This window comes from Scomber japonicus, chromosome 15 (genome assembly GCF_027409825.1).
Source record: "Scomber japonicus isolate fScoJap1 chromosome 15, fScoJap1.pri, whole genome shotgun sequence".
NCBI classification, from domain to species: Eukaryota; Metazoa; Chordata; class Actinopteri; order Scombriformes; family Scombridae; genus Scomber; species Scomber japonicus.
This window is the reverse complement of record NC_070592.1, coordinates 17,656,918-17,678,730: the sequence shown is the minus strand read 5'-3', so window position 1 is coordinate 17,678,730 and position 21,813 is coordinate 17,656,918. Positions and strand designations below refer to the sequence as shown.

General features: G+C 41.0%; 2 protein-coding genes across 3 annotated transcripts in view; both read right to left on the bottom strand.

The window, feature by feature from the left end:
- Positions 1 to 12,112, bottom strand: part of pum1 (pumilio RNA-binding family member 1) — a 30,481-nt gene extending 18,369 nt beyond the window's left edge. For both annotated transcript variants that reach the window (XM_053334865.1, XM_053334866.1), the window contains exons 1-4: positions 11,996 to 12,112; positions 5,985 to 6,157; positions 626 to 748; positions 89 to 157 (exon numbers count right to left, since the gene is read on the bottom strand). In XM_053334865.1, the coding sequence (XP_053190840.1) occupies positions 89 to 157; positions 626 to 748; positions 5,985 to 6,146 (354 nt within the window). In that variant the 5' untranslated portion in view covers positions 6,147 to 6,157; positions 11,996 to 12,112. The remainder of the gene's footprint in view (positions 1 to 88; positions 158 to 625; positions 749 to 5,984; positions 6,158 to 11,995) is intronic.
- A 3,392-nt stretch (positions 12,113 to 15,504) lies between these two features.
- nkain1 (sodium/potassium transporting ATPase interacting 1) lies at positions 15,505 to 21,326 on the bottom strand. The gene is made up of 8 exons (XM_053334896.1): positions 21,259 to 21,326; positions 20,526 to 20,929; positions 19,559 to 19,696; positions 19,364 to 19,444; positions 18,555 to 18,752; positions 18,277 to 18,337; positions 16,441 to 16,522; positions 15,505 to 15,897 (listed from the first exon to the last, which is right to left on the bottom strand). Exons 2-8 carry the CDS (start codon positions 20,577 to 20,579, stop codon positions 15,888 to 15,890), a joined length of 624 nt encoding a protein of 207 aa, XP_053190871.1. The 5' UTR covers positions 20,580 to 20,929; positions 21,259 to 21,326; the 3' UTR covers positions 15,505 to 15,887.
- Between the last annotated feature and the right edge of the window lie 487 nt (positions 21,327 to 21,813).

The following is a 21,813-nucleotide window of genomic DNA, read 5'->3' as shown; positions in this document are numbered from 1 at the left end:
GCACTTTGCACATATGACATCTTTATTGCTGAGCTATGTCACCTCGTTCTAGACAAAACCACCCAAACCATCCTCCCTGATGCCTCACCTCTCCCATGGCGCGGCCCTCCAATGCCAGAGCCTGAAAGTCATGGTTCAGCTCGTCCATAGATCGCACCTACATATAGAAAAAAAAAGTTAATTTATGTTGCCAACACTAAACACAAACTTTAATTACCTTTAATTAGTAATTACCTAAATGAATGATTTACTTGAAGTAGTACAGCAGCCAAAAGTAAAAACAGGTTTTTGAAACAGTCTAAAGCACTTAACACCAAGTGAAACCGGCACTTAGTGTTGCTTTTGTCTTAAATTAAATGTCACTTGCTGTGTTTTTACAAGTACACGCTGAAACTACAAAAATTGTTTTCCTAACCTTCCAGGCTTAAAAAAAGACTTATTATTTTTTTGTCTAGAGGATTATTTAATGGTAACAACAATCTGAATTTCAAAATATGATATGATACGATAACAGCTCTGGTTACGCAAAATAGTGCATTACCACTTGTGCAACATACACACAGACACACAGACACACAGACACAGACACACACACAGACACACAGACACACACACACACACACACCTGGCTGTCATGAATGTTGTCTCCAGTGGGCCAGCGATGTTTGCCGGGCTGTTCACCGTGCTGCCGCTGGAAGAAATAGTCTACCATGGCATCATCCTGGGAACGTCCAGCACCAGCCACACCCTGCAGAAACACACACACACACACGCATATTATTATCCTGGAATGACTGGCAACAGTAACAAGCAGAATGTGTCAGAGCAAAACCTGGAGACACAGACATAACCAGGATTTACCGGTGCTTTACAGAGCTTATTATATTAAAGAAAAGAAAAAGAATGCAGGAAGAGAACATACTGAACATGCTTCAAATACATAGATCATATTCAACATCAATATACAGTAACTGAATATCCAAAATATACACACTGTAGTAGAAATATCAGGGGTGAAATAGATAAGAATAAAACTTCTTAGCTAGTCTATCCATGGCTACAGGTTCTTTTATCTCTATCAGTAGTGCAGTAATACAAGTGCTAGGCAATAAAAAAAAGCCCTGGCAGGAATAATAAAGATTTAGACCAGGTTTCTGAAAGAAATTAAAGCAAAATCATTTTCAACCTTATAACTACAAGGACTCCAAATGTGTCATTTTCACATCACATCACAGCATCATCTTAAGTTTGAGGCATTTTGAACCACATCCTCTCTTTCTAAAAAACACTTTCAAAAACAGGAGGCAGGATTTCTTTTCACTAGCAAAACTTAAACTGGTTTCCTGTGTTACTCATTTTGAGGGTAAACACTAAATTCCCCACGAGACACTCATCAAAGAATCAGTCGACATGTATTATAAACAGCTGGGCTCAGTAACTTAATGTACACGCAAAACTTTGAGTGCAATAAGTTACTGAGACATCATTCAATCAAACTAAACTGTTGCTTATCAGATGTGTCGGAGTGCTGTTTTTTTTTTCAGGGTTATAAGGATTAAAATCTAAACATGCGATTGGGTCATAACAACTTAGTAAACTTAACAGATGACATCATCTTAAGGTCTCACACCGTTTCCTCTGCCGTGTTTACAGAGTCAGGGATTATATTTCACTGACTGCCAAACAACTTGACTTGTAACTACCAAAATGACATCACAGACTTGTTTAATATAACTTACAGCAGCAGTTACCCAGAAAGGCCAACAGCTATCCTACCCACAGCATCGGATACAGGACAGAGCTTTAGAGATCTTATCAGCTGTGAAACTAACAATCATTTTCATTCTGCTGATGCATTAGTTATTTTTAAATGAATCTTTTAAGTCTATAAAATGTCTAAAAGGTAATGTTGATATCCCATCACAAATGATCAGAGCCCAAGGTGATGACTACAGAAAAGAAAAGAAATCAATTAACATGTAAAAAAAGGGAAAAGCAGCAGCAACATTTGAGAAGCTGTAATCATAAGATGTTTAATGCTTTTATTGGATAAATGACAATAAAAAATTAATTATTAAAGTGGTCGGCTGACTAATCAAGAAGTCAATCAACTCCTCATTTCATCAGATAACACTAGGGATGAAACTCAAAATGCTGCACTTAATTGAAACCGGTTCTATCATTTTATGAACCTGAGGTATTTTTAAGGTCAGTAGTTTTTATGTTTTGGTGAACTGGACGCGCTGCAGCTTCTCTGGACCACACACACACACACACAGGGGGAGTGGACAGCAGAGCAGAGAGGGCACGGTGGAGACAGTCAACCAGGTGAAATTTTACTCAAGTTGACGACAAGTACGCCCGTTACTGGAAGTGCAATAAAACCACCTGTTCAACAAGCACAAACATGTGGAGGAGCGATATTCTCATCTGCTTTGCCTGCAGTCTCACATCCACCGCTGACAAGAGTGTAAGTTAGATTAGTGAGCACTTTAAAAGTTTGTTGTACTTGTGACAATGACAATAAAAAGGATCTATCTATGTATCTCTACATTTGATTAGTGAAGTCAAACCTCCACCTGTGTGTCTACATGCCTGAATGCATTGAGTTGCTGCCACGTGATTGGCTGATTAGATATTTGCATTAACGAGCCATTGAACAGGTGTACCTAATAAAGAGGCCGAGTGTATACGGTACATTATCTGTGTTTTCTATAAACATTTAAATGTGTTGTGACACTAAGTACAATAAGCTTTTATGATTTATTAATCATATTAATGTATGCATTATAAATATATGAGGCAGGAATACCCTCTCAGACGACACCAAAGCTCACAGTTCAACCCCTTCTCCTCCCTCTACCTGGACTGGGCTCTCTCTCTCTCTCTCTCTCTCTCTCTCTCTCTCGCTTTGATGCCAATATTGACAACTACTAAGTGATACACCTCAATTTAAAACAACAGCCACTCTGTTCATGCCCTCAGAATGAGCGATTCAAGAAACTGGTTTAATACAATGCTCAAATCAGAGGGATGTGCCCTCTGAGGTGACGTTATAGCTCATAGTGCAAATTATTTTCTTTCCCTGCCTGGCCTTCTCTCTTTCTCTCTCTTTCTCTCTCTCTCTCTGATAGGTATTTAACAACCAGGCTAAATATAAATAACTTGCCATACAAGTTATGAAAAAGAAAGTAAATTCAGAGTTGCAATACAACTTTTACTACATACAGCAGCTACGTCCATTACAAAGAAATAAGACCTTATGTCTCCTTTTCTTGACACCCATAATGCTAATTCAGACTGCTGAATTAAGAGGAAATATTGTAGGAGGTTCAATCAGACAAAAATCAAGTAAGGTTACAGTAACTGTTGCCACACAGATGGGATTTGAAACTGTTGGAAAAACAGAATAGCAAACTTGCAATCCTGGAAGAATTAATAATGCTTCTCTTGTTTGTCCCACAAGTATAAACACCAACATGAGAAGAAGAATAGAATGTTAGCCAAATTCACCCTACTGCACATCTTGTCACAACATTTACTTTGCTAGCTAACTACGTTAATATGTAATAATATAATATTCATAATGTTTATATATCTAACTATTTTTGTTTGTACAGTGTTAACCTTAGGAAGATTACTACAACTCCTGGTCTGTAGTGAGTTAGCCATCACAGGACAGCTGTGTTTCATATCAATGAATAATCAATGTGATTAATTTGATAGCTGTAATATAACGTTATGACTAGAGGGCAAAGCCAGCCTGGATTGTCTTGTACTCTATTATCGAGCTCTTTCCTCTGACTGACGACGCTGTACTGTGTCTGATTCATCCAAAAATGCACTCAAGCAATCACATCGCTGCATGTAAAGGAGGCGGGAACAAACTGAACCAACACCTATAGAAACTAATTCGGTGGGGACACGAGGGAATACAACTTCCGTAGAGCCTTTGGAAATCGTATTTGGTTTAAACGCACATGTAATTAATATCATATAAGTGGTGGGGACAATTTGAGGTAAGAGAAGTGGTATGGATATATCCCCGCTGTCCCTACCATAAATTACATGGTTTGTTTTACACAACCACAGAGCACCAGTTAGACTAATAACTCATTGTTACAAAGAAGCTAAACCAAAAGTCGTCTGTATGTAGCCCAACTGTCTGCTTCGTTTGCCACGTATCTTAATACAAGTCAAATTCTTGTAAACGAAGCTACTGGGCGAGACGGCAGCCCCTCCTCCTAAACCAGCTCCCCTTTCTCTCTACCAGCAGGGCCTAGAAGCAGTGAAACCACATCAGCAGGAGGAGGAAAGGATTAATGATACTGACTGATGGCTGTGTTCTTCATACTTCACTCAGCATTTTGATTATAGGAATCATTTATTTTATTGAAGTTTTGGTTTCCAGTGAGATATTGAGTTTATGCTGCGACTTTGCTGTTGTAAATACTACTGTTGCTGCTCTATAAACAATAGTTTGTTTATTTAAAATATAAATCAATCCTAATCCTGTGCTGAACTAACAATTCTTCAGAGTTGTATAATCAATAAAATCCTGACACTCATCCCTACTTAACACTGATTAATTAATTAAGTCTTAAGGAAATCTAATCTGCATTTCTCAAATACAAAAACAACATGATATTCTAAAAATATCCGTGTAATATTTTTAACCAACTTAAAAGTCAAACAGTCGGCTGTCAGAGCCAGCAGGCATTACTTTTACTGACTATGACCAAACAGGGTCTCAGTTCTGCAGCAATAAACCCTCTTGTGATGTGGTTTGTTACTTTGTTCCGACCTGAATTCCCAGTCACATGCTGCTTCGACACTACGGGGATAAGGACTTGCATCCGAGTCCGTTTTTTGCATCGCTCTACTAACAGCCGCTCTCTGGTGATCCCATTTCAAGTGGCAGCTTCAACCTCAGTAAATAAACATAAAAGTAAAATGATCACCTTTCTGACAATTTAAATAAAAATGTAAAATGTATCAACTTCACAAAAGTTGAATATATTGTAAATCTAATGCGTTGGATTGCATTAGATTGTACAAGTCGTCAGTGAGTTCTCAGTGAGTGTGTAATGTATGATCATTTACTGTTTAACCGACTATGCCACTGCAATGATATAACCAGTGTTTGCTTGTTTTGTACTGTACTGACAGATCTGTTACACAAGCAAAGTGGTGACATGATGAGGAGCATTTTTATAACAAGGTAAACATGCTCAGACCAAAGTAAGTTAGTGTGGTCTTAAAGGACAGGTTCACACTTTTTCAAGTCTGTCCTAAAACAATTATTAGATTAGAGGATCCCTTCCAAACGCTTTTTCATTGTGAATGATGGGGGACTATCTCCCTCCTTCCACACAAAGATGTATTTAAAGTTTACTTTAGCTATTATGAAGCTTCAGCCTTCTAAATGACACAAATCACTTCAATATTTAGTTATCGCCTCTTAAGCGCCAAACTCTAACTAACCATTTTGGTTACTATCCTCCCACAGCAGCAGAACAGTCAAACACCATCCGTCAAGAGGGAGAGGGATTTTTTTTTTTTACTGAAGAGACAGTAAATTTAGAACTGTAGACTAACTCAGACAGTTGAAGCCTCGTAGCATCTTCAGATAAACTTTCAAATAAATTCTTGCTCAAAACGAGGGCGGTGGATTTTATCCTTCATCAGTTACATTGTGAAACACATTTGGAGGGAATCTTCCAATGGCCAGTATGAGCAAGAGTGACGATTACAGCGAGCAAAACCTTCATCAGCGTTTAGATTGGCAGCACTTTTGTGAGGCTAACCTTTAAACACGTATTACTTAATGTCGGGATTATGAGATAGCTGGTAACAGCAGGAGAACTCATCAATATGAAGGACAATTACACTGTTACAGTGCGGGATGGACAGTCACATATTTAACACATCTGTGCATGAATGAATGAAACGTGTTTAAAAGGTATGAAGGTGGCGGGAATTACCTGCTGGCTTGGGGGAGTGGCCTGAGGGGTCTGCCCAGTTGGAGGGGCATGTCCTCCGCTGCTCAGCACCACGGGCATGCTGGGAGATGTAGTTCTATGGTGGGGGCTGAATGAATCCTGCCAGAGCACTGCTTTCCTCTTCAACACACACACACTGCTCATTCCACCACAGCCTGTGCAGAGAAACATGTGAAGAGTCTGCATCAATATGTTCAACAAACACAACGTTTAATAAATATGACTTCACTTCAATAAAATCATACTCACACGTAAGTTATAAAGTTAAAGGCTACTAGGTTTTACGCCGATCTGATCGGCTATATCGGATCGGCCGATATTTTGCATTTTATGCAAGATCGGCTGTAATGTCTTAATTCGCCGGTCCGATCAATGTCGTCATGTTGAAACTTTTTGCAGATGCTCCTGTTGCATAGATTGCAGATGGCTTGTGTTTTATCTGTCTCATTTACTCCAAAAGATGTTCTACACCACCAACATGTTTGTTTGAATCCGACAGCTAGTTTTGAGCCCTGTCACGATGTGACGGACAATAAAGTTTTTTGAATCTTGAATCATTAGCTGTCGGATTCAAACAAACATGTCGGTGGTAAGGGCAGACAGATAAAACACAAGCTATTTGCAATCTGTGCAACACTGAAGTACCTCGTGGGGAAGCATCTGCAAAATGTTTCAACACCACAAATTTACCTGGATAGGGAACACGAGGAGGAGCATGCCGAGTTTAAGAAACGGAGCGTGGAGAAAGAAGACCTGATCGGATCGGTGATCGGTTTATTTAAACTCACTAATCTGTGATCGCCCCAAAAATCCTGATCGTGTAAAGCCTAAAGGCTACAGCAAATGATTATGTTGAATTTTGACTATTTTTTAAAAATGAAACTTGACTAATCTTTACATCTAAAAAACTTCAGAAAATGCCTGTTGTCACATCTCCACATTGTTCTCCTTCAATCAAACAGTCCAAAACACAAATGATTTTCACAATTTCACTGATACAAAAAATGGGGAAAAAAATGGCTGAAAATTTTGACTTTTAAGAGGCTGAAACCGGAGGATGTTTGATAAACTTCTTAAAATCATTCAATCATCAAAATAATGCAGATTAATTAGTTGCCCATCATTATTTTTCGCCTTCAGCTCCAATAATAGATCATATATTTAATTATAAATAAAAATAAAATCTTCTTGTGATGATTCAACTTTTCGGAGGTGCTTTGTGGTGCTGTTGACCTGTTTTGTGTTATATTGATGTGTGTCTAACAGTTTCAACAAAAACAAGTTGGATTGTATTGCAGGGTTTGTATCAGACTGTGCAATTTTTATCTCTGTGTATCTAATAAACTGACGACAGTGTAGCTTGAAACCAGTTCAGACCACAATATGTGTTGAGATATTTTTGCATCTCTGATGTGGGCTAAAGTTGTCAAATGTCTGCGGTCCACACTTAATCACAAATGACAGAGATAAACTGGCTCACATTTCTCATTCATTGACGACCTGGGTATTTTGTATTTTGGCCACATTCATACATGAAAAACAGCGGCCCTACCGATCATTTGAATAGGGGCAGTTCGTTTACACCGTGGGAGCAGTGACCACAAAGGGCTCAGCTAAGAAACTCTGCGGTTGTCCGGCAAAAAGTTGCACACGAACACAACCTGACGTCACACATGCCAGCACACATTCCTCATGGATTACTTAGTAACGTGAGCACTGAACTTGGCCATTCACCTCCTGATCATCATGACAAAAGATTTTTTAAAAAGTAAAAAAGTCGCCACGATGATAACTTCATAAAATCTTGTCTGTGAGTGTTATAAACCGCTGCATGTGGTTTTGGCTCCTGATAAGACCCTAAATGCATTAATCTGTAACTCCAACTTGACTTCCTGGATCGTATTTCATTGTCTCACTGTTACCTCAAACAACATGCCCCAACCTCTGCCCCCCCGCACGCACGCCTTCATGCCCTATTTGGTCTGAACACTGCCTTATAACGACACTGACTTTGTGAACTTTGATCTTCAGCCTTTAGAACAGGAACATGTCAGGCAAATGATGAGATGACCGATTTATTTTTACTCCATAATTGACTGCTGTCATCTCTTTTTTTAAGAAGTGTACAAGACTCAGTTTGTCTTTGTCCTGATTTAATTAATTGTGAAAATTAAGTGGTATCAGCCAGCATGTGTGAGAGACTTTTTTAAAAATGTGCTGTTTTAGGACACAGTTACAGTCTCCATTCGTCTGACATGCAGCAAAATTAGCTTAAAACCAAATCGGTTGCTAAAACTTTTCTAGTCTAATGTAACTCCCCTGCAATCATTTATTATAAAACAATGTTGTATTTTTTCTACACCCTTTTTATATCAATAAAGTTAGACTAAATATTAGAAACATCTCTCTAATAACTCAGAGTCTTCAAAACGCTCACAAAGCTCAGTCAACACCTCTTAGAGAACTGTTTCATCTAAAACTGAACATTACAACCTGGGATTTACTGCAGGGCTGTTTCAGTTTTATCTTGTCATACCTTAAAAAAAAACTGGCAATGAAGTGTTTGCTGCACAGTTAGCGAAGTTCCCACTACACTGGCTGTGTCTGTTACTGCCACACAGGACTTCATCCCAACCAAAACAATACCTTCTATTTGGTTAAAAATGCTCTAATTAGTGAAATTAACTGGTTTAATGTCTAGTTTGGAGGTAATCAGATTCCTGCGTAGCTTTAATAGAAAACGGTTTAATACACTTTAATATATGTTAAAATGTAATTACTTCAATTCCCCTGAAGAAGGCCCCTGATTCTAAATACATCATTAAGTTTTTAGGTTGCAGCTCATATTATTCATACAGTCAGGGCATTATTGGGGCAAAGTGTCAAGTCCCATTAAAGCCTGAGAATCACTTTACTGTCCGGCCTCTGAGGCAGGTGATTCAAAAAAAAAAGTACATACTGGAAACTTTCCTGTAACTCCGCTGGGCTCAAACACAAAGAAACGAACCACGGCGAGAAAAGTTCCCAACACAAGAATTCACTGAAGCTCCTCCACCTGAACGCTGAGTAAAAACCTGGCCTTCAATTAACTTCCTCCCCAACATTTATAAATATATATGTTTACTGTACAAGCGCACTTTGATGTCCTCATTTCCATCCATATTTTTTAATACCTGATTGTAATTTTTAATGTTTTCCTTATGTGTGCAGCATCTTGAGTTAAGAGTACTTTATTAATCCCAGAGGGAAATTACAATGTCACAGCAGACACTTAACATAACAATACATTTAAAAAAAACAATGAGGTAGGTAAAAAACATATAAAGGATAAATTATGTACAAAAACTAAACTTACTTAAATATAAATGACTAGAATATACTATTTGATAATTATGAACTGTTCAATGATATTAATATTCTCTACATTAGTGTAAGTCGGGTGGATAACACCACAGTAAGGTGCAGGATTGTCCATGTATGATACAACCACTATACAAATAAATAAACTTCAGTTGAGAGTACTTATTCTGTGGTCAGCTGTGTGAAGTACATCTTTCCTTTGTGAGGGTTGAACTGTTCACTTTTGTTGAAACTTTTTTAGACATGTTTGGAGAGCTTTTGGCCATTTTGGAGGCCGTAGTTTGTGGTGTTTTGTAGCTAATATGTACAGCTAATTTCTATCAGTGAGGGGAGTCTAAATATTAAAACCTCTTTCACACATGCAGTCTGTTCCTGAAATGTTCAGGACCATTTCCTGGTCAGGGTCCTTTGTGAATGGGAGCAGGGATCGACATTCAGGGAAATCTGTACCGCCAATTTCCCATTTCAATGATGATCTACTAACATTTCGGGGGAAAATGCCGGCACGACTGTGTTGGGACTGTACTAACCCTGCAGGGTCAAGAACATAAAGGGTTACGCTTCGTCTGACGAAAGACGCTTTTAGGTGGAATGAGCGAACCAATCACAAGTACGTATTTGAATCTTAACAGTTGCCTTGCCAAAGCTTTCGTGGTTGGTTTGATAACCAATGAGCAATACAAGTTCTTTTGTTTGCAAGCAAGCTCCTTTTCTCAAGAATGACTGGAAACTGGACAGATTCAGAAATAAGGAAATACTGCATTACCACCATCTACTGGACTGTCCCCTGACACATGTATTCAGGCACTGCCGTGGCATTGCCGTGGCATGTGTAAAAAGGCACAAGACCGAAATGTTCATGAACATAGCTGCATGTGTGAATAGTGAAAATCACTAGCAGTACCTGAAAGGTTATCCCAGTAATTTAGTGGGAGCTGTGTGTGAATGAGGCTTAAACCCACAGCTTCCAAAGTGACTATATAATAGAATCACAGCCTCTCAAACACTTAACTGTAGCATTGAACTGTGTTAGTTATATCTAGATGTAACTAATAAACTGGAAGCTGTGTGCATTGCATCAATGGGAACAACTTAACAAATAATGGTCTTTGTACGTTGTGAGGTTGGTATTTTTATTTATTAATTAAAGGTTGAAAAGGAACCAGTAATATCGGAGGGGCCCTGACATTTAACTCAGGGAAATGATGGTGGGCAGGTAATCATTATGTATGCAGTGACAAACCCAAGGAACATACGACATGTATAAACCAATCTAATTGGTGGTCGTGGTCACCAGTGGGCACAACAGCAGTCACAGAGATATAATTTGTCTTTTACAACCTCTCCTTATCCAAGAAGCTCTAATCTCTGGTAAAATTACCAGTTTCACATTAGTGTCCCTACAGGCCATGAGGAAATTGCAAGCAGTACTTTTTTACACTGAGCCACATACAGTAATTACCTTTGCAAGAGACTACGGATCTTTTAATGCACGCAGCTTTCTCTCATGTCTGCTGAAACCTCTGTTGCACCTAACACACCCCCTCCACACAGACAAAAACCTGTTAAACAACCCCTAAAAGATAAAAACAAACCTGCTTGCCAAGTGATCATTTACATATAATAATAATACTGTACTTTTCATTGGTGGTGAAACTCAAAGTACTGCAGCATTCAAACCCATAAAACATACAACATAAAGAAAAGTGTTATGATGAAAAGGGCTCCCTGAATAGAAAGGTTTCTATGCTTTTTTTTTTTTTTTTTTTCTTAATGCAGTCTTGTGTATTTGTTTTCCCTCGCTCACTCTTTCATTCAGCAACAAGGAAATGTGAGCTCTTTATTCCTTTGCTACACAGCTCGAAGTCAGGTAGAGAGAAACACCCGGAAATCCACAACACTGAGGCCATTCCCCCAAAGCGAAGTTTAACTTGGCACCCGGAAACAGGCACTGTGTCCCATAATCTAACTGGGTTAATCATTATTCAATACCGGGGATCAATCCACCGCATACCGGGCACAGACAGGGGTGTGACAATACAAGCAGGCAACCTGCAGCTAGGTGTCTCAACACAGACCATACATTTCTGTCTCCTGGCAGACGTGACACATCAAAACGAAACAGAGAGTGCACAAAGCTACGTGACATTTACCGGGTGTTTTTTTTAATTTATTTTCACGCATCAACGTCCACTCGCGCCAGTCTCCGGTCTGTTATGGACGGTTCACTGCCCGTGTCCACCAACAATAACACGGCCTCCGCGACACAAGCTCCGCCCGGGTGAACCGGTGGCCAAAACATGAGCTCCGTACAATCTTTTGTAACGGCGGCAGCTACCGTATCACACCATAATGTTGTTATTAATAAAAGTGCCGGGGCTCTCTACCTGTCTGCCGAGCCGGCAGCCGCTCAGGCTCCCCGGGACGCGGATGCTAACAAAGGCCCGAGAGCTGTCTGGAACGGAAGACCGACACAACGGGAGGAAGGAGGTAGCAGAAAGGGACGCTTCAGCCTCACAAAACACCCCCCTCGGTTTAACCGCGCTCAGAGCCGCCATTGCGACAATACCGGCACCGGGGCGTGAATAAGCAGCGACCCGTGCTACCGCCGCCACGGAAACGGTGATACTCACCGGCGGAGAGGGTGGATGGTCGCGGATTTCGGCCCCAGTTTCTCTCTCTCTCTTGACACCCCAGGCTTTCACTCCGACAACATGGCGGCTCGGCGGAGGAGCAGGCAAGAGCGCTGCATGACGGGAAGGGATGAGAGGGAGCGTGCGGTTCATTGCGCCAACCGGGAGGGGAGGGAGCTACCGGCCCGGTGCTTTGTGGAGACGTGTGTGTGTGTCGTCTACATTTGTATTGATACTTCATTTGCTTTTGACCTCATTCACATTATTTGTCAACAGAAGAAAATATTACCTCAGTGTTTGTTGGCTGTACGTCCGTGTGTGCAACAGGAACGATGGCGACACTAAAACAAAAACTACAAAAACACAAAAAACTACAACTATCCTACAAAATGTAGAAACTGGACTACAAATGTATTGATAAAAATATGTTTCTTTAGCATTTTTAACAAGAGGAGATAGCCACGAAAGAGTTTTAGAGCCACATTGAGATTTCGAGAATAATATTACGACAATAAATTATTCATTTTACGCTGATTTTACGTCAAAAAAGGTCACAATTGTATGGGATTGTAACTTATTACGAGAAAATTAAATTAGCCAATTTTAAGGGAACTGGAGCATCGTGTGAAGTTATACTTAACAAAATAGCCTACTTCATTGTCTCATCAGCACCAGATATTCATGAGTCTTTGAAACGATGGAAGCCTACCTATTCCGAAGAACGAACCACACAGACTTGGAGGATATTGCCTCTTTTTACGGAAAAGGAAATGGCTGGATGCTCGACTGCAAGGCTACCCGTGGTTAGGAGTTGACATTACGACCCTTTTCTCGTAGAATTAAGACTTAATATTCGTAATATTATGACATTTTTCTCTTAGAACTAGCACTCTATTCTCCCCATCTCAAAAAATATATATTTTCTCTCAATATGGCTTCAATACTCGGTCGTAGATAGCAGATAAACATGTTTACAGTTTTAAAAAAGCGGTTACATAGGCTATAATAGATATGGACTGTACACAATGGGTCTCTATGGTAACAGGGGTGACTCGCAGCCATGGCAACGTGCTGCGCCGCTTGGTCAGCCAGTGTGTGGCTGGCTGGACGCTCCGTTACACCTCCGGAATCTAAGGGGACGGTGTGAAAAGGGGAGCGTGTGGCCCAAATAAACACAAACACATCCCGGCCAGTGGGTCTTTGGAGATGTGCCAGTGGCGACCCCGGCCGAGGGCTCCAGACACACTGTAGAGGAGACCGTACCAAACCGCTGTGAAGATGACGTAATGCAGATACATTATGGCTGCTTAGGATGCCTCCTTATCCGTCTGAATTTCTGCCTTCAGGCTATGTCTCGTTTAAACTAATAAAATCATACATTAATCTTTTACAGGATAGTTTCACACATTGCCTACATAAACTGTAAATTCAGAAAGAAACTCAATCATGCAAGTTGCTCTTTGAGGAAATCTATGATACTCATAAATGTTTAGGATATGTTACTAAACACACGCATGCTAGTGTTACTAAATACAAAAAAAGCATATGTTGAGATTATTCTTCATGTCAGAGCCAATAAGCTATCTATAAGGGTTGCTTTGCTTTAGCAAAAATCACATATATGACATATGAGGGATATTTTGCTATTAGTCAGTTCAGATGTTATTTTGTTTTTTTTAAATGCTGACAGATAAATGTGCCCAAAGCTAATTATAACAAATTGCATTTTAATTACATCTGAGCCATAAATTCAATAACAATGTGCTATAGCATTTTAAGAACCTATGTAATGTTATCTCTTCGTAATTCAGAATAAAATTAATTGAAATGAAATGGTCAGTGAACTCACTATTTAACACTGCAGACATCCAGTAAATCACTTTTTGAATATCATAGTGCTATTTTTGTAATAGTAGGCCGCCTTTCTATCAAATGCATCATATTATTTTCATCAAAACCTCAGTGTAAAATATCAGCTCACCAGGGTGCATATTTGTGTAATCTTCCAAACTAATCTGACAAAAATATAATTCTGTGCCCCCTAATCCCAATTTTAATATAATGTAGTCACAGCTAGGGGTGAAAGCACTCAATTTATTAAACCTGTGGCCACTCTAGGTGAGTCACATGTATGTTCACAGATGAGAACAGAAGTCATATTTAATGTAGAAAGTGTATTTTTATTATTTCAAACTTCACCTTACATCCAATAAGGTATTTGCCTCATACCTGTCTCCCTCTTTCCCTCTGCTTCTTCTCACTAGTGAGAAAGGTGACCAGGAGAATTAGCTACAGATGGGTTATAAGAGGGCAGCGTCAGGATATCCAAGAGAGAGAACCAGAGAAACATGTATGAAGAAAAGCTTTACCCCTCTCCCCCAGACCCACCCATCCCCTAATGCAATCCCCCTTTTTCTAAATGGAACCAACAAAACAATCATTGGCTGGTTATTTACATGCACAGTATCCCCACTGCCCCCCCCCAACCCTCCCCTCCACCCTACCCCCACCCCCATAGACACACTAATGCCTGATCCCAAAGCCATCTGTATCCCTAATCAACAGCATTAAGTGTAAGATCGCGTCATTTTCCTAAATAAACACTGAAGACTGTTGAAATAAGATAGTCTGGCATTTGACATTTGATTTGTTGTTTTTACAGCAATTCTGAAATTGATATCCTACATTTGTCTTACTGACAAATAAATCCTAAGACCCAACACACAAATAAATCAATCCAAACTCAATTAAAAACACATTTGTGAGCCACACTGTTGTACTATGTGGTCCTTCATTATGGTGAACATAGGAATTGTAGTTTCATTTAAGTCAATCCCACATCATCCTGCTGCTGTAAATAACTCACTAGAACACCAAATCAGTTTAAACAGTTTAAGTGACATTTGCTAAAAATCTACAGTGCCTGGAAGTTTGGGGAATTTATTTAGTAAGCATATATCTGTGACATCCCTCCAGGAACAAATGGGTTTGGAAAGTTTACAGATGAACGCTTTCTTAGTTTTGGTTTTTCATGGGATTTCTTTTTTTTCTTTTCTTTTTTTTTTTGACAATGACAAAAAAAAAACATATTGCCAGTTTAATCCTTAAAGCAGTTCCTCCTTTGTGCTCCAGTGACTCTGCTTTATTACCTCAACAGGTCCGGGCTGTAAGTTACAAAGCTTGAATGTCAGTAGTGGGTTTAACTGCGACGGAAGAGGGAGAGATGGCTTTAGGATCAGGAATCGTAAGACTGCTCTAGTTTGACATCACCACATTCTAAAACGACAACAGGTACGAGCCGTGCCTCTTTTTATTATGTGACCCCACCCACATTTCCACCCCCACTCGCGCTCACACACGCACACACACATATAAGCACCCCCAAAAAAAATTCACAGGGGCACTGAGTGGTAAGAGTCCAGGGTGCAACCATAAAGCACCAGCTAGTCCTGTGAAGGTACACAGTCACACATACATATTACACACATACACACACACACACACACACACATACACACTTGTGGGAGTGTTGAGAGCTGGCAGTTTCGTGAAGTGTGTCTTCGGTGATTTGACAGAGGTGTCCCCAGCTCTTGTTTGTTGTATTTCTCCTGTCCCTCCCCTGTCTCCTCCTTCTCGTTGATCGTATCGTACCACCTGGCATGCTGGTTCTTCCCTGAGCTCTGTACATTCTATTCAGGGCTGTATACTCAGACACACACACACATGCACACACACACGCGCACACACAGACATTTCGATCTCCCTCTGGGTGGGGTTAAGTCCATTCCTCGGGTAAACTGTGACACACAGAGTGAGTGTAATCAGGGCGACTGCCGCGTTCCATCCACAGTGACACTGTCAGGGTTTGGCCTGAAGGGCGCGCTACCAACAGTTAACCAGCCCTGGGATGCAGAAAGGGGACAAGAGCCGGAGAATCACATAGTCAGACATAAGTCATAGTGGACTCTGTTATAATTGCATGAAAGGGGCACTCCACCAGTTTTACACATGTTCAGTTTACTCATCCTGAGCAGTAATACAACAGCTGTGTTGTGCCTTCTTTAGTTCTGGAAGAGCTTTCCACAGTTTAAAAAAAAATTCAGCTTGATCTTGAGACTTAACATTTTAACAGAAAGCTTGAAGGTGTTTGGTGTGAAAGAGGGCATTTAGGATGCAGGGTGTCTAAATAAAGATGCTATTGAGATAAATATGGGCAGTGTTTCTGAAGCTTGATTCATACTACAGACTAAAGTGGGGCTATCTCAGCTACTGCTGCTTTGATCTTGACCATTATTTTTTAAATCTGTCTCTTGTTAGTCCCTCAGTTTTATGGCAGTGCAACAAAAATGTGTTGGAGTGCCCCTTGAAAAATGAATGTTCAACAATAAGATGAAAAATAAGAAGTAGAAAAAGCTGGAGTATGTTAGGATATATTTGTGACTCACGTGTAGAGAGGCTGCAGTTGCAGATGAGAAGACTTCTGAGGAGGCTGGTAGCCGTAAGAGTCAAAGCCACCAATGAAATCAACTTCAAAAGGAAAGAGAAAGAAAAGAATGACATCATTCCACTTTTTCTGAAATTAGTTTTTTTTAAACAAGTGTTGTTTTTCAAGATCATATTCTGTTTGACATCTAAATCTATTAAGGCATCAGATTATATCAGAAAGCTTTCAGCAAACTTTTTTATAACACTATAAACCCATTGTGACATCAGTATCTGTATAGATGCACAAATACATCATCAGTCCCACTATCTCTATGTCACTGATACATTGTTCTTATCTTTCTCCATCGATTCAGAGGAACACACTTATGTGGTGTCAGCTGATAAAGAAACTAATCCCTAGATTTCAGCATCAGTATAAATGTGGACCACAGGTTAGACTTCTGTGGACAAAGATAACAACATTGTCTTTTCTCCAAAGGCAAAATCTATAATATTCCTTTGACATTGTACTGTTGCAATTCTTTCGTGTTTAGGTTTAAGGTAAGGCATGAACAAGGTAGAAAACCACCATGATTTTCTTTTACTTACAAAATGTTTTACATGTAACCAAATAAACAGCTGGCAGAATTAATTAATTAATTAGTATGAATATTGCAGATATATCGGTATCACAGTATATACAGATACAAGTATCAAGAAACTGCAAAACAGGAATGCTAAATGTAAGTAAATTTTTTTAACTGTAAAGTTTCCCACTGAGTACACTCATCGAGCACTTTATTAGGAACACCTGTACAATTTAATAGCATCCAAAACAACAAATCTTCAAATTCTACTTTTATGAAGCTTATACATTTACAGTTTTTGTTGACATTTTCAGGTAGTTGATCATTCTACTTAATGTTGATTATTGAGATCGTAGCAGGTGGTGATGGTATACTGGAGTGCATTACATTGAAAAGTGTTCCTAATACGTCCATTCCATTACACGAGGGGGAGCAATATATAAGGAACACTTTACAACTGCACACTACAACCTCAATAATAAACATAAAATCGCATTATTACCTTTCTGATAATATCAACAAAAACAGAAAACATAAACGCTTTTTTTTTAAAATTAGGATTCTTATTATATCATTAAAATTACATGACAGAATTGATGTATTGGATTGCATTTGATTGCCCAGGTGTTCCTAAAAAAGTGCTTGGTGAATGTAAGTTGGTCACTCACAATTCTTTAAAGAATTAATAAAACATTGGTTTATGTTGTTTTTATCTTATCTCATATCAATACTGTACCAGCTTCCAAATCCCGTAATAGTCAGGCTATAGTAATAATGCCTCACAAATACAAGGTAATGATGATGCGTGTCAGTGTTTTGATCATTACCACAATGTTATGACAAGGCATACAGATCAGACTTCATTAAGTACAGCATGCCTTTCCTTTTCCAGGAAATCAGGCTTATGATGTCATATTTCCACTACAGGAAGTAATCTCCTTTGCTGAGTGAGAGTTAAACACCCACAAGAGGCACATGAGGAGAAGTATCACTCAGACACACAGATGGCAAAGCCAAGCTAACAGACAAGCACTAGCCAGCAGACAGCCGGACACCCTGACGACGGGAATACTCTGGCAGACGTCTGTAATACTCCCCACAGATGGAGCGCTAAGTTCACTCAGAGGGAATCCTCTGCCACGATATCGCTCAGTGTGATTTGGGCGGAGAAAACAATGAACTAACAGCACCTAATCAGTAGACCTAATCGGCTGAGCAAGGCGCTCAGAGAGGATAAACACTACTTTAGGAGAAGACAAAAACACTCACAGCTGTCCTCGTCATCCTGGAAGACTTTGCTCACGTAGCAGGCATATACAAAGCCAAAGAGCTGTTAAAGAAGAAATGATTAGTGAGAAAGTGACTTTTGTTGCATTGACTGAATCACTGCTGACTTATAGCAGAAGAATGAGGGTTCATAATTGCTTTATAATATGTGTTTATGTGTTTGTGGTGTACTAAAGCCAAATGAATGAAACAATACACAGTGTGTGATTAAATGTGTGGGTGTGTGTATTAGGATCTGCCAAACTCTTCAAGATACTTACAGCCAATAGGACCTGAATGGCTGAGCTCAACACCTCGATGTACTGGTAGTCAAGGAGACACCCAGAGACAGTGATGACATGGTGGTCATCAGGGGCCATGTGAGAGTCCAGCACTGGCGTTACCAGGCAACCAGGACCATGCTCCATCCACCATGAGCGATGAAGTGACGTGTTGAACGTCATGAGCAAGTCCTTGTCCTGAACACACCCAAACAGAAAATCAGGCTGCAACCACTTATTACTCTCATTATTAATTCCTTTGAGAATTATGTTTTCAATTAATCAATGAATTGTTTAGTCCACAAAATGTCCCAAAATGAGCCCAGAGACTGTTAGACATTATTGCTTGATACATGCAGTGCAGTAGCAGTGGCTACATGATTATAATGATCAGACAGTATAAAAAACAAATAAACAAAAAAAAATTCAGCTACATGAAATTAGGTTGATTTTTCAGACTTTCCTCAAATCTTCTTTTTCTCACAACTTACTGGATACTTTTACATATTTAGGCCTCTAAAAACTATTCAGTTAAAACTATTGGAGAAGAAATAATCACTCATTAAGTAAACGGGTAACACCCTGTAGATTCTGTATATACAGACTGATCTGAGAAGTTGCAAATAGACACTGCTTTATTTAAGGGGTCATACGCCATAAAAGTTGGAAACGAGTGACTAAAACTAATAATTATCAAAATCATTAACTGATTAATAAAATAATAGTCTAAGCACTGAAGAAGACAGTGTTTTGTATTAGAGCAAATATCCAAGTTTTTCAAGGTGCCTCCACAACCACAAGTAACGTACCTGAGACAGGTTTCCAACTTCCAGGTAGAAACAGATGATGAAGGAGTTCCAGCCCACCCAGAGGACCAGCCATACTGCATACTGCCAAACACACACAAATCAGTGTTGATTTCAAAGTGACTCACACTCATATATACTGTATTTGTGCTCTATCCATTTCAGGCATCAGTAGAAGTGATTGATGAATTAACTCACAAAGATGAGGTATCTGAAACGGAACTGCACGGTGCCGAACATGCCCAGGATGACGGCCATGATGTGCAGGAAGTTGGCCAGGATGGGAGCCCACTGGTAGCCCAGAAAATCAAACACCTGCCTTTGCAGGGCTGCCACCTATGGGACATGGAGAGGGGGGGTCACATGCAAACACACACATTAGAATACGGACAAACACACATATACACAAAAACAACACACACGGGTAATCAAGGTTTTACACACACACACACACACACACACACACACACACACACACACACACACACACACACACACACATACACACACACATACACACACACAGACAGTGACAGGGACACACATACATCTGCCGCAGTTGTTTCCATGGTAACTGCCTGGAGCACCAGCCAGTCCAGTGACTGTAAAAGAGGAGCACCCCCCCAAAAGCTCCCCCAAACTAATGAGAATCTATGGGCCGGATCCCCCTGCAACAACAACTCATCAGCCCTGCAAACAACAGCCCTCACACTGCTGCTGCTCATGCCTGCATCATACTCACTACAGGAATAACTGATAGAGTCTCATATTACACTCTTATTACATTTTAGAGCAACAGTCTCAAGCTATTTGTAGACACAAGGAGCAGCTAACTTTAACTTGAGAATGGAGACCAGATGGTGAACATTGTCCCTCCTGTGCTTAACATTCACATGGTTTTGCCAGATTGGGCCTATCACCCCCTTTCTCTCTATAGACCACCCTGACACCCCCCTGCCCTGCTGCCCCTGCTTCAAAGACACACACCCTCGCCTGTAATGTGGCATGGCACCCCGGCAGCTGCAGCTCAAAGCTTTTTTGGTGAGACTGTACAGATAGGCTGGACAAAAAAATGTCTGATTACAACGTGCGGGTCTGTAATTATATCTTCATGCTGAGTGAGGAGAGAGGCAACACATACACACACACACACACACACACTCACCAACTGCAGTGAACATATCACCAGCAGCGTGCATCTTCCATCGCACTTCCCCATCTTGGAGGGCTCAGGACGCGGCTTGGAGCCGCGGAGGCTCCGGGGGAATGACGGGTCCCCGGTCAGATCCAGACTGCCTAACTGTCTCAGCTCACACCATTCCCGGCTGAATAGACCTGCCCAAGGCCGCCGCCTCCTCCTGAAACGCTGGTCCGGCGCGTCCACTCACACTGGGTGACCCATCTTTTGGTTTTGTCGGTAAATACCAATAACGGGTGTTTTTCTTTTTTAGGAAGGCAAGAGGAGAGGGAGAGGAAGAGGAGGCGGAGGAGGAGGAGGAGGGGGCGTCCACTTCACACCGGCCTGCTGCGGTCCGACCACCACCGACAACCGATTCACCTCGGCCACACCTTCCGGAGAGGGGACACACAAAGGCACAAAGAGAGACGGAAGGCTGTCATAATCCGCCCGAGGCTACAGACAGAAATGAACATCATATGATACCGGATCACACGGGGGCGGCGGGGAGGAGGGGGCCGACCCCGCAGTGTTACTACGGCTAACGTCGGGCTACTTGCAATCCGCTATGGACACAAAGCAGCCCGTTGTGACTCACGGTTTTCTAGGAGCGGAAGAGTAATCGTCTACCACCACCACAAACCCCCCTCCAGTCGCCCCGATCCTCTTCTCCTCGAGCTGTTCAAGGAAAGAAGTCAAGTTAACGGGCAGATCTGCTCACCGGTACCGGGGAACGGGCTCCTTCGCTCCGTCTCGCAGCGTCTTTTGTCAACAATCGGTGCCGGGGCGTGCGCAGGAGGAGCCGGGGGGGAGAGAGAGAGAGAGAGAGAGAGAGGGAGGGAGAGAAGGAGAGAGACAGAGAGAGAGAGAAAGAGGAGGGGGTGGGGGCTCTCAGTCACCGCGACCCCCGCGAGGAGGAGCTGCATGGATTCTGCAAACCCGCGTGCGTGATTGCTTTGCGTGCGTGCGCGCGCCCCGAGAAAAGGAGCACAAAAGAAACTGGGGGGCTCGAGGAGGAGGAGGAGGCTCAGACAGGCGAAAATAATAAAGTCTGCTCGCTCCGCACCTCCGGGAGAGAGAGAGAGGCCGAGAAGAGAGCAGCTCTGGCCCGCGGTGCTGCTCTCTTCTTGGCCTGCGGTTATCCAGAGCGGGAAGGAGGGGAGGGGGTGAAACACAATTAACAACCCTGTTTAATCTCATCTACTCACCATCAGCAATAAAGTGAGCAATAAAGATAAACTACTTGGAAAGGAAGATAATGCAAGCCTTGTTGTTT